The 14,072-nt window shown below is 38.7% G+C and overlaps 1 protein-coding gene across 1 annotated transcript; it reads right to left on the bottom strand.

The window, feature by feature from the left end:
• Positions 1–1,176: 1,176 nt before the first annotated feature.
• LOC119773132 (complement component 1, q subcomponent binding protein) lies at positions 1,177–9,458 on the bottom strand. The gene is made up of 6 exons (XM_038269961.1): positions 9,064–9,458; positions 7,903–8,053; positions 4,286–4,379; positions 4,081–4,176; positions 1,810–1,935; positions 1,177–1,712 (listed from the first exon to the last, which is right to left on the bottom strand). Exons 1-6 carry the CDS (start codon positions 9,314–9,316, stop codon positions 1,563–1,565), a joined length of 870 nt encoding a protein of 289 aa, XP_038125889.1. The 5' UTR covers positions 9,317–9,458; the 3' UTR covers positions 1,177–1,562.
• Positions 9,459–14,072: the final 4,614 nt, after the last annotated feature.

Genomic DNA, 14,072 nt, shown 5'->3' with positions numbered 1-14,072 from the left:
TAAATACTGTAATTAAATTAAAGACTATAAAACAATAGTGGATTTAATATCAAATTTTAAAAGGTATATTTTGATTTGAACTTTCTCCCTCTAGTTACACAATTTGGTCAATTTAAGATTAATTCATGCAATTGAATATTGTTTATTTGAAAGCATTAGAAGTGCAGTTTCTTGTCTCTCCTTGTATTGTTCAAGTTGTTTAGGTTGATTTGGGATTTAGAAAGTAATTAATAAGTAAGTAAAACAAATTAGTAATTAGACCAATACTTTCTAGAGACAGTAATTATTACATTAATCTAATTAGACTTGAAGATAAAATTTGTAGTTAGTAATTAAGAACTATTTTAGAGTAACTTACCCAACTGTTATAATATCAGAGGTGAAACTGGAAGAACAGTATTTTATTAAACCTAATTTAGTTTTCATGGATAGGTGCAATCCTGCAGGCATCAAAATAACATGGCAGCAGCTGAAAATGAAATATAAAAACATACTTCAAGCAGGTAAGCCTTGAGCACATCATGGGAGTAGAGTAGCTACCTGGCTTTACAAACAGGATCATCCATAAAAGGGCATGCCATTTCATTCCCTTTGATGCGCTCTACGTGACTGAAATGTGTGCAATGAATACTGTATGTCCCCAAAGAATCAATGAGGTGTTTAAACACCACTTCCTCTTTAAAAAAGGGGAGGAGACCAAAATAAACTCTGGATTTTCTGAAGAAAACCTGCTCCCGACCAGGTTAGGTTCACAGAGTAAATTCCCATGGTAACTGACTCTGAGTATAAGTTACCTCTCTTTCAGAAACGGGCTTGACTTACTCTGCTTTCTCAGGTTTAACTTACCTCCCTTTCTGAAACAGAAAACCCAGAGTTTCCCTCATTTCAGCGTTAACAAACTCAGAGTTTTCACTTAACCTTTCTGAAACAGGCCCCAGGACAGAACTGGTTTTGTTTTTATTTGGGATACAGCGACATCTAGAGGTAAACATTGTAATTAATAATTAGCCAATTACCAACCAATTAATCTAACTTGAATGTTCTGACACAATAAATGGAAACAATCAACCTCTAAAATATTAAATGCTCTTGAAATTAAGACAAGTGAGTTGAGGGTTTGAAACATATGGCTAAAAGGCTGTATTTACAATGTGTAGACAGATGTACAAATTAGCATTCGGATATCAAATTGTTTATTGAACAATATTTCCAGCTTTACACTCTAGAACATCTTTTGCATCTGACAAACTACCACCACTCAGCAAGAGAGCATGAAAGCTGACAAAGTGTCAGAAGTTGGAAGGAAAATGCAGATCAACAGCTGCTTAATTAAATGCAAAGATGGTTTATGATAACGGTTGGGCTGGCACCCAGACATATTTAAACTCTTTATGTTAGAGAAAACTTGAGGAAACCACAATGTAGGATCTGCTGGTGACATTCTCAAACACAGTTTGCCTCTTTTGGTTATAAATGTTTATGCATTACTGGGGGCTTTAGGTTTCCTGCATCACAACCCATCGTTCTCAGATTGCACACAAAAATTACAATTTCATTTAACACTACTTGCAATTGACAAAGCTTTGCAGCTCTTCTAGAAACTTAATGTACTCTTGATGTTCCATGGCTGTGCTCAGCTCCATAAGCTCATCAGCAAAGGTGTTGTCGACGCCACGGTCGGCCAAGAAGTCCATCATGTGGTCATACAGTGCCTGAAAGGAAACAGAGCCTGTGATCGAGCATTCTTCTGCCTCATTTGCTCCCAGAAGTGCTGCCAAGTATGTCTGCATTTACTGTTTCTGCTCGTACCCAGTCCAGGGAGTCTGTGTTGAGCGTGTAACTGGTCTCTTTCCAGTCAGAGTCTCCTTCGGGCTGGAAGCTGACCTCTCGGATAGCAAAGATATCACTCTCCTCCTCGCCTTCCCCGTGGCTCATCTACATCACATAAATGAACAACCAACATATTAACAGGGGATGTTTAACATCTTAAATCCAAGACTTTGATGAATTGTATAATATACGGTACGTAAAATACGCCAAACACACAGTTTGAACATTATATGCAGTTGGCATCCTAACAAGCTTTATTGGTGAACAAGTCATGCTAATAATTGAACTAATTGATCTCGCACTGGAGAAAGTTAACCTCTATATTTAACCCATCCCCTTGGGGAGCAGTGGGCTGCCATTGTGGGGCGCCCGGGGAACAGTGTGGGGTTAAGGGTCTTTGCTCAGGGACCCAGAGTGTCAGTCTGTGGGAGTGGGGCTCAAACTCAGAACCTCAGGATTCCAAGCTCTATGCCCTTTACACTTCTGCTTTAAAATTCCCACTAAAATATTTAGTGGCTGATAGTAAAGAAGGTAAATTGTGTTTTTTGCACTATTATTATTATTGCTGTTTTGAAAAAGGAAATAAATAAATAAAAAATCCAGAACATCAAACTCTAAACCCTCAAAAAAAGGTTTGCAGCATAACAATGTTCTCAATGAATTCCCCCCCCCCCCAATTCTTTTGTTTTAAATGTTTTCAAACAGAAATCATATTTTCTATTCCTTTTTTTAAATCTCTTTATTTCAGATTTCATTTTCCAGATCACATTCCTCTCAGTTCTGAGGCTGAGCAAAGAAGCATTTCTATTGGTCCGCATGACGTTAGCGACAACTTTTATATTTGTCAGTGTGCGTTCTGCATTAGGCTCGTAATGAGAAAGATCTATAAAGCGCTATTTCAAAAGAAAGCAATCTGTAAAAACTCTACATGAAAAACACAAATTCGAAAAACAAATAAAAAAATAGAATTATTTTTAAATAACATTTAAAAAAGAAAAAACATTATTTGAAATAAAATCTGAGAAAATAGTTACTCTCTAAACCTTCATTAATTTTTTCTGTTTAATTTCTGGGTTGCATTATTTCAAATGACCATTTAAAAAAACGGGTTCTCTGCTTGCAACATTAATAGAACAGGGGCCATTTCTCAATATGTTTAATTGTGCATTTTCATGTACTCGAAAAACATCAGCCTCAGACCTAGTACTGTTCCAATTGACAAGAACAAGAGGATCGAGAACAGAAAAAGCCCTGGATGTTGTTCCCGCCCCTCCCTGTTTACCCAGCATGCATCAGAGCAGACATGTCCATTATTGAGATTGACAGCTGCAGCATGGCAGCAGCAGCAGCTTTCAATGGAGTGCTCACAGAGCTCAGAAGTTCTCTTTTCTGTGGCCGTTGCTCTAAAAGTGTGTTTTAAGATCATTTGAGACGAGAACATTATACTTTTATGGGTCACTATATGGCCAGTTTACTGATTTAGTGCTTAACCATAAAAAATGTTCCAATTTAGAGGACCGTGGCAACCAGCAGTCCTCAGCGCCTAACCAGGGCTAACGTTAGACCGTCTGCAGCAGAACTCTCTCGGCATAGCCGTGTGTGAAGTAACACTAGCTCTGATGGTATTTTTTTTGTTTTGTTTTATTTGGCAAAATGTTCATTAGATTTGTGTTTATCTGACTGTGTTCGTTATTATTCCCCCACTAAATGAAAAAAAATTATTTTTATCTAGAGAATATTAATAACAGGAGTGGAAATGAAGCTCCAGACGAGCCGAGCATGTGGTGACGTCATGAGTATGCTTCTGTTCCAATTGACCCTGATTTATGTTGTGTATTCCCGTTCTTCCTGTGTTCAAACTTTCTTCTCAAGAACATACTTGGTGAGGACACAAGTCTGTACTCGCGTTCTTGTGAATTTAGAAACAGCCAGAAATTTACTCCAGTTTTTTTTATTTCAGTTCAACAGTCGTCATTAGGCTGATTTCTTTAGCTGCTTAGCATGGGTCCCTAAAGGGTAATTAAAATTACCCAACTATGGACGGAAAAACAGAATAAAAGAAGCACCAAAAGGTAAAATTTTAAATGCATTTAAAATAAATTGAAGACTGATCGTTTTACTGTGCGACCCAGACGATTATATTAAAGACTTTTTTAAGGCTCTATATTAAAAAAAAATCTCTGCATAGCTCCTGTTTGGGAAGGGAATCACATGCTTGCAGTTTCAAATTTTAATTTATTTTTTTTTTACCTCATCTTCAGGAAAATGGCAGTCGAATACAAGGGAATGTTTGGCTCCTTGTTTTGTTACTTCAATGACAAAGTTGGGCGTTGAAACAATTTCTGGCTGTAAAATAAAAATAAAACTCATTAAATGCATTATGACATTGAAACTGAACAAATCTAATACCTCATTCCACCCCTGGATCAATAATGACTGAAGTTGTTTGGTGTACCTCATCCTCAGGAGATTTTTGCTGCTGTCCCTGCTCCACCTCTTCCTCAAAGTTGGGAGGAATGCTGTTGTTGACGTTAAATGTGACCGTGATTCTGGTGGAGGGGGGAAAAAATAAAAAGAGTAGTGATGGGTTAATGATGCATCTTGGAGCGTTTCCACACATTGCCAAACTGTAAGAATACCGTCTCACAGAATACTGACACCTGCTGGACCTTTAAAGACACTACAGACAGCTTATTAGACAGACTATACAGGTGCTGGTCATAAAATTAGAATATCATGAAAAAGTAGATTGATTTCAGTAATTCCATTTAAAAAGTGAAACTTGTATATTATATTCATACATTACATACAAACTCATATATTTCAGATGTTTATTTTGTTTAATTTTGAAGATTACAAATCACAACAAATGAAAATCTCAAATTCATCATATCAGAAAATTAGAATATTACTGAAGACCAATAAAAACAAAGGATTTATAGAAATGTTGGCCAACTGAAAAGTATGAACATGAAAAGTATGAGCATGTACAGCACTCAGTATTTAGTTGGGCCTCCTTTGGCCTGTATTACTGCAGCAATGCGGCGTGGCATGGAGTCGATCAGTCTGTGGCACTGCTCAGGTGTTATGATAGCCCAGGTTGCTCTAATAGTGGCTTTTAGCTCTTCTGAATTGTTGGGTCTGGTGTATTGCATCTTCTTCTTCACAATACCCCATAGATTTTCTATGGGGTTAAGGTCAGGAGAGTTTGCTGGCCAATTAAGAACAGGGATACCATGGTCCTTCAACCAGGTACTGGTAGCTTTGGCACTGTGTGCAGGTGCCAAGTCCTGTTGGAAAATGAAATCTGCATCTCCAAAAAGTTGGTCAGCTGCAGGAAGCATGAAGTGCTCTAAAACTTCCTGGTATGTGGCTGCATTGACCCTGGACCTCAGAAAACACAATGGACCAACACCAGCAGATGACATGGCACCCCAAACCATCCCTGACTGTGGAAACTTTACACTGGACTTCAAGCAACGTGGATGAAGTGCCTCTCTTCTTTTCCTCCAGACTCTGGAACCTTGATTTCCAAAGGAAATGCAAAATTTACTTTCATCAGAGAACATGACTTTGGACCACTCACCAGCAGTCCAGTCCTGTTTCTCTTTAGCCCAGGCAAGACGCTTCTGACGCTGTCTGTGGTTCAAGAGTGGTTTGACACAAGGAATGCGACAGCAGAAACCCATGTCTTTCATACGTCTGTGTGTGGTGGTTCTTGAAGCACTCACTCCAGCTGCAGTCCACTCTTTGTGAATCTCCCCCACATTTTTGAATGGGTTTTGTTTCACAATCCTCTCCAGGGTGCGGTTATCTCTCTTGCTTGTACACTTTTTTCGACCACATCTTTTCCTTCCCTTCGCCTCTCTATTAATGTGCTTGGACACTGAGCTCTGTGAACAGCCAGCCTCTTTAGCGATGACCTTTTGTGTCTTGCCCTCCTTGTGCAAGGTGTCGATGGTCGTCTTTTGGACAACTGTCAAGTCAGCAGTCTTCCCCATGATTGTGTAGCCTATAGAACTAGACTGAAAGACCATTTAAAGGCTTTTGCAGGTGGTTTGAGTTAATTAGCTGATTAGAGTGTGGCACCAGGGGCCATCAATTTTGAACCTTTTCACAATATTCTAATTTTCTGATATGATGAATTTGAGATTTTCATTTGTTGTCATTTGTAATCATCAAAATTAAACAAAATAAACATCTGAAATATATGAGTTTGTATGTAATGTATGAATATAATATACAAGTTTCACTTTTTAAATGGAATTACTGAAATCAATCTACTTTTTCATGATATTCTAATTTTATGACCAGCACCTGTAATCTTGTCTATTCAAATTGAACATATCTGATATTTTTAGATGCAGGCAATAAATAGTGTAAACATATAATGTGAAAATTTTGGAGAAATTGTGAATGGGGATGCTTGTGGACTAGGGTATTAAATCATATTTTTAAAATAGGTACAGTCAAAACAGTATATTAAATAAGAGTCAATTTGAAATTAACTTTAATTCAGATAAATGGACTGAGAGGAATAGTATGACACAATGTGAAAATTCAAATGAAAACACAACGGCGGAAACATTCCAATTCCTTTTAGTCTCCTACAAATTTCTTGATAAACTGCAAAAGATGAGACATTTTTTTATAAGATGCATTATGTTGGCAGATATGATTTTTAAACACAGTTTAGTGAGTCAGTCAGTTAGAAACGACTCCTGTATCGGTCACATGACTTTCTTGAAACAACGGCGTTTTGCTCAATGAGCTCGACGCATACACCGACGCATCGACGTTCCCCCCCCCCCCCCAATTCCACATACTCCGACAGCGCTCCGCTCACGTACGTCGTGCAGAGTACTTGTCTGTCATGTTAATCAATCAGAAATGTTCCACACCCACCGCTAGTCCTCCGCACATCACAGTCGACGTACGTCTTCTTCGTCATTCACCATCAAAATACAGAGCCAAGCTATTTTTTGGCTCTGCTCTGGTCTGGCCAGGTCAAGAGAAGATCCGGTTTCTCAAATAAAAATATAGTAACAATGGATCGGTAACTAAACATTAGAGCATATTTCTTATATATTCCCAAAAACTAAGAGCGTTTAATTAAATGATTGAATGCAAACTATAGGTACTGGTACAATTTCTCCATCAGATTATTTATTTATATCGAGAGGCTTTAAAGTTTAATCGAAACCATTAATGGATGAATGGATGAAGAGATGCTGAGTTTGGATGTAGAGAACAAACATAGTTTATAAAAAACATGTATGATCCTAGTTATCCTTGTTACAAAAATCCACAAAAAAAAGAAAATATTAGGGTAGAAGCTGCACATATGCTGGATGCCGATTTTTTTTGAATATGTCATTAAATTAAGGAGGAACAGCGGAGGCTGTAGGCTTTGCTTTACTCAGGCGGTCTGGAGCACAGCAGGAGAAGAGCGGAGACGGCAGATGTGGGATATCGGGGTTAGACTTCGACACGGCCATCCTGGGTTCGAATCCGGCCTGTGGTCCTTTGCCTCATGTCCCTCCCCATCTCCTAGACCCCCTCTCCTGTCAGCCTACTGTCGCAAAAACGAGCCACTAGTGCCGCCAAAAAAAAACACAAACACTTCAGTTCCAGTGCTACACTGAGGTTTGCCGTTTCAATCTCTGAATCAGACACCTGGTTTAATCCAGATTTTTTTTACTCAGATTGGTGACCAGGTGGAATAACTTCCAAGGATTTCAATGACTTGAGGAAAATCCTGAGTTTCATAAAGAGCTTTAAGCATGCTAAAGGAGATCAACAACCAATGTGTAACCATAATATGTAACTTGGTGCCAATTACAGATCAACTAACCAGGACCGCAGAGGCATTATAAAGCACAAACCCTGATATAAAGTAAAATGCGTTCAGCTGGATAATTTATTACATTCTTTCAAACTGTTAATTTTGCTCTATACTTTCCTCTCAGAATGTAACAAAGCGAAGATCCAACCAACCACAGTAGAAATATGTCAGTGATGGACTGATGTGACTGGAAGGGTTTAGAAAAGCAAAATGTGTTTAATACTCACTTCTCTCCAGAAACTTGTTTTGTGAGTTTAGCCTCAGTGCCATTCATCTCCAGCTCCCATCCTCCGGACATCTTAGGAAGAGTTTTGTTCTTCTGGATCTTCTTCTCTTCTTTGATTTCATCTGATAGGAACTCACCAAATGCTTTGTCACCTGTTTGTGAGAAACGTTAAATTTATAGGTGCTGCCCAACTAGGGAACATCATTTTTCATATTAATTATGTTAAGATACCAAAAAATATATATCAAAATGATGATTATTATATTATTGATTTAAGAGTAGGCATTAAAACCTGAAAAATAAAAATTTTCTGATGTCATAACAGTGAATTATCAGCTTGCCTGGCAATGAGCATCTAAATGTAGATATCCCATCACTATGATGATACAGATCAGGGATGTCAAAGTGGTTCCAGGAAGGACCGTGTGGCTGCAGGTTATCTTTTCAGTCAAGCAATAGCAAACTCCAGTCTTTTCATTAAATGAGTCCAATCTAAACATGATGACTTGATGAGATGAATGTCTGGTTTGTTATTGCTTGACTGGAAAGAAAACCTGCAGCCACACTGCCCTTTCTGGAACCACTTTGACACCCTTCATATAGATGCATCAATTAGCAGGTAAGAAAATAAGATCAGCCTTTGTTAGCTGGTCAGTTAAAAAAATAAAAAATAAAAAAAATGTATTTTACTCATCTACAACTGACTTCAGTAAATAAATGCATCCAAAGGCGTGCACCTAAAAGAAACATTTAGATATTTGTTTAGATGTCTTAATGCCAGTTACCCAATTATTCCCGAATTTCTGTTAAACTTATACATTCGCACTACTGTGCACTTACACAGAAGGAAAAATTAAATCGGCGGAGCAGGTCGAAAAGAAAATCGGTCAGGAAATGTCTGATCAGTGCCTCTATCCTGGATGCTACAGATGTGACTTATTTTCAATGACATCCATCTAGTCATACCTGATCCTCAAAATGTTCATTCGTGTTCATCCATATTATTTAGCGTCTTTTCGATTAGATAAAAAAAAAAATAATAATGAAAATAAATCAGCCTCGTTTCCGATTTACTTGGCTAGACAGATGGTGTTCAGTTAGACTTTAGTATTAAAATCTCCCAAACAGAACTATTTAGCTATAGGTTGGCTAGCTCCTCTACCTTCTGTGTGTAGCCCTCCACACCCGCAGGACACCGGTGGACTCAGCACTCTGGAGCTGAACAGCTTGGGCCTGTATCCTGACGAGGCTCCGTTGTTGTTTAACACCCACAGAGATCGGGTGAACGGCCGGATCGTAGCCGACCCTGAAGAGCGTAACGCCGGGCTGCCCAGCGGGAAGGCTCGCGCTGCTGACGGAACGGCTGGAGAGAGGCGAACTGCGGCTCCCACAGCGCGGACTACCGACTTCAGCATGACTGGGATGGGATATTAAGATGTTCAGAAACACGAAAAGTACGTTTAAACCCCAGGAAAACTCTGACAGACCCTCCCTCCTGCTGCTACTACGAGAAACACGCAACACGTGTGGAAGGACACATTGACCTAGGGTAACTTTGACGTTTGCACCGGAAGAAGTAGTTGGACATTAAAACACCGAATTAAAAAATATTTCGAAACTATTAAAATCAGTATTAAAAAGTAGAAATTCTTACAGCATTCAAGAAATGCAGAAAATATATCAAAATCAATAAACGATTTGTTTAAAATCCAAAATAACTTTTTATCAGCGCCCCCTGTGGCTTCAATGGATACTACATTCAACTATGCTCCTGCTCTGCAGGGAGGATTTAATGATTTTCAACCATTTTCTCTCTCCCTGAATTAGTTAATCCATAAAGATTTAATTAATCATATCGGTTTGAATTAACAGTGAAATGTTTGGACAATTCCAAATGGACTCTATGTATGCCCGATAATTCAAACAGTTCGGAACTCAGTTTTGCTATTGCAATAAAAATGAATAGATTATGATAATTAAAAATGCAGTATATTATAGTTGATATTCAAACTTAAATTACTTTAATATCTTAAAATTTTGAGACAATACTCTTTAACTATAAGGGCACAAGTCAATAAAGTAAGCATTTCAGTTTTGTGACAGTGGAAAGGAATATAATTAGTAAATACTCTATTGTTGATATTAGCTCGGTATTGTACAGTTATGAAATATCCCATAACTATAGCTATATGAAAGTGCCGGGAAAAGGGTTTGCCTCTAACATGTACTTCTAATTGTACATTTTTGTTAAGTGTTTTAGAAAGGGGCGGAGCTAGATGGGGGGCCAGGGGTTGCCATTGACACCCTTACCCAAATCTTTGGCCAGCCCTACCATTTATTACCTCTAATACAGACGGTGGCAGCAGTAATACTCTTAAGTGGAATGTTGCAACTTATTTGAAATTTTAATGTTATATATGTAAACAATTACCTGACAAAAAAAAAAACATAGTGGTTAATTATGCACATCAATATACTAACATTGATAAATACAGAATTCCTGCCCTTTTCAGAACTAGATTTTGTCTTATATTGGGTAAAGAGAAAATGATGTCTCTGCAAGTCATCCAGGAATCTTCACTGAAATCAGAGATAAATAATTACTTTAATAATAGGCAATTTGATGCAGATATTAGAACATTTAAATATAAATTTTATGCAGAATGATCATTAATAAAAGTAGCAAAGTAATGACAATGAATAAGATGTCTGCCCCAGAACTCAAAACTGAAAGAATTTTGTCTACTACACCTTTAATTAAGACAGCATGGATGTTTAAATATATGCATCTATTTGTTAGCAAAGGCTGTAGGAAAGTATAGTTTGTCGTTACGTAGAAAATATGGATGTTGTTCCTTTTGGAACAGTGTGGACCCTGATGTTCTGAAACCTATCCGCTTTTGACCACCCCTCAGTGTACATTGGTCATTGCCTGGCCACACTTATTAAAATGTTCTGGTTACACCTCAGGTTTTATAGCATCAAAGAAATTTCAGCAATGTTGTGCCATATGCCATATGCCATCATGGTTTTTGGACATTGGGAACAAGTGTCCATGTTTCATCTTGACATGATGACCAGAAAAGGAAATGCAGCTTTGTTGAATGAACAGCTCTAAGATCTCTAACCCCCCCCCCCCCCCCCCCCCCCCCCCCCCCCCCCCCAAACCCCCCCCCCCCCCCCCCTTTTCAGCCAACTCCAAATCAGTCACAGGAACTCCGTAGAGCACACAGGATTCTTTTTCTTTGCCTCCTCTCTCTTGCCTATAAAGCTGGGGTCCACATCTGCTGGATCTCCGACAAGATGGAGATCCAAGGCCCAGGGAGACCTAGATCTCCAGAATCCTCAAAGATAAGTCATCAGAATGACCATTCAGAACCAAACGGCTGCAAAACAGACCTTTTGCAACACATTTCTCTTGAGTTTCAGAACTTCTAGAGCCAGACTGGATGAGAAGCCTGTCTTCGTCTGTGAGTCACTGAGACAAAGATAACCTGGATGTTGACCTGATTGCGGAGCTGCAGCTGGATGAAACTCAAGCCTTCCAAATGGAAATGGACAAAAAGGTTTGCAGGTCTGACAGAACAAACAATATGTCTTTTGATGATGCTGATAATTTTATGTGTTTACTGATGAGTAAAGACGATGCTAAAAGGATGGACTGCATGCTACACTATGCAACATGAATATGTTGTGAGCTGTTCTTGAAGACTTGGACAAGCATTATTTCACTAAGGGTTTAAACGCTGATATAACATTGCTGTTCATGTGTTCCTCAGATGCCCATTACATTTCCATTACCAAGGATGACCAAGAGTCACTTAGTGGAATCCTGATGTCTATTCCCTGCTAGCTATTTCAAAGAGGGTTAAGGATCATTGACTAAAGGTTATTGGTTCTTCATTAAGCAAATCATTTAATAAAACATTATTTGGCCAAATCATTTTTATTCACCAGTTGGATTTCCATTTTGAATTGGTCTAAAAACATTCCAATTTCTTGAACATTGAACATATTGAACAATTGAACATAAAATCACAACAGCATTATAAAAGAAAAAAATAGTTGATGTAAAATTGATGATTGTATGTATGTGTGTGTGAGCGTATATATATATATGTATATATATATATATATATATAGTGTTAGAAAAATAAAAGGAACACTAAAATGTCAGATTGAGGTTCACACCATCGATCTGAGTGTATTAAATAGTCTAAAGGAATATTTTGTTTTGTACAAAATTGAATGTGCTGACAACAAAATCACTCAAAAACCATGCACGGAAATCAAATTAATTACACACACAGAATTAAATTGAAAAAACACTACACGCTGATCCAGCTTTGTTGTAATTTCTTTAAAGCAGGTCAGAATGAGGCTCAGTATTGTGTGTGGCCTCCATGTGCCCGTATGACCTCTCTACATTGCCTGGGCATGATGCTCCCGATGAGGTTCATGATGTCTCCTGAGGGATCTCCTCGCGGATTGGGACAAAATGTTTCAACTATTAAACTAAAACTAGGAATGGACAAGGTGCAGGAGCGCACTGGTGCACACCAACGTTCTCTTTGGTGTGTTGAAGAGTGCTCAGCACAGGAGGAGAGAGCTGACAAGGTTCCCCTGAGTGTGGGAGGAAGCAGAAAACACACCTTTCTCTTTATGCCTGTTCACTGCTGCTGATTAAAGCAGCTTCTAAGATGTTTAACCATGAAGACATTTTATTTAAATTAGGGGTGAGTATTGGCATATGTGTTGTGATACGATACGTGTCACGATACTTGGATCATGATACGATATAACAATATTGCCGTATCACTACATATATTGCGATATTTTACTAGCTATTAAAATGGAATGTATAGATAAAGAAAACAAGTGCTGTATATGTTCCTCAGAATCCATTTTGGGGTTTGATTCATTCCACGGCTATGTTTGGCTATGCTATGTTCGATTTCAGAGGTCCATTAAAATAAGGAGGCCTGAAAAGTTTTGGCTACGGAGTCAAACAGGTCCAGCCTTCTCCGGCATTCACCACTCTTACTCTCCTTTCGCCTAGCAACCATAACAGCTGACACACAAAGCAGGCAGGGGCGGATCTAGAAAAATATTTATGGGGTGGCGAGAGGGGGGCAGGAATTTTGAGGGGTGGCAACATATGGCATTTGTTTACACTGAATTTAATCACAGTTATCACAGTTTGGTGAGAATAGTATGTAGAGTAAGAGTTTCATGTGAAACAGTTCATATTAGAAATACATTGTACAATGTGATCTCACCTAATAGGAGATAGAAGAATGATAACACTACTTCTAGAGGGGCATTATCACAGGAAAGGTATTAAGGTGAGACACAGGTGCTGAGTTTCAGATGTGTGAGACTGACTGTCAGAGAGGCAGCTTTGCAGCATTTACACAAGAAGAAACTATAGAAAGAAAAACTTTCCCATCAGAGATCTATGGACTGAGCTGTACTAAAGTGAGCATTACTACACAGTAGAAATAATTGGGTCAAGGCACCCAAACAAAGTACCGGACATCTATGTATTGTTTACTCTGAACACACATTTACCCCATTTGTTCCTCAGTAACTTGACATACAGCAGGTAAGGCAACATGAAAGGGACATTTTATGCATGTAAATATGCTGTAGATAGAGCTGCTGTATCAACAAATCAACAAAAAGGCAGGTATTGTATGTTACATCAAAATCTCCAAAAATCTGAAAAGAAGCAACATAAAAATAAATTTTGCTTCCAGTCTGAAAAAGTAGAAAACATGAGTAGGTTCATTAGGGTGGCCAGATGTCCGGCTTTAGGGCGGACAGTCCGGATTTTCATTGCACTGTCCGGCGTCCGGCGCTGCACCCAGCCAGACGTGTATTTGTCCTCCTTTACCCCCAGATTCCACATACTCCGTCAGCGCTCCGCCCCGCTCACGTACGTCGTGCAGAGTACTTGTCTGTCATGTAAATCAATGAGAGCTGTTCCACATCCTCCGCTCGTCACCGCCCACGTACGTCTTCTCCGTCCTTCACCGTCAAAATACGGAGCTGAGCTATTTTTTGCTCCCTTCCGGTCCGTCCAGATCAAGACCTGCTATTCCAATGACACCAAACAGAAAAAGAATGTAGAGAAGACCCGGTTTGTCAAATTAAATTATAGTAAAAACA

Source organism: Cyprinodon tularosa, unplaced genomic scaffold (genome assembly GCF_016077235.1).
Source record: "Cyprinodon tularosa strain WSP-4 unplaced genomic scaffold, ASM1607723v1 ctg745, whole genome shotgun sequence".
NCBI classification, from domain to species: Eukaryota; Metazoa; Chordata; class Actinopteri; order Cyprinodontiformes; family Cyprinodontidae; genus Cyprinodon; species Cyprinodon tularosa.
This window is presented reverse-complemented; position numbering and strand designations above follow the sequence as displayed.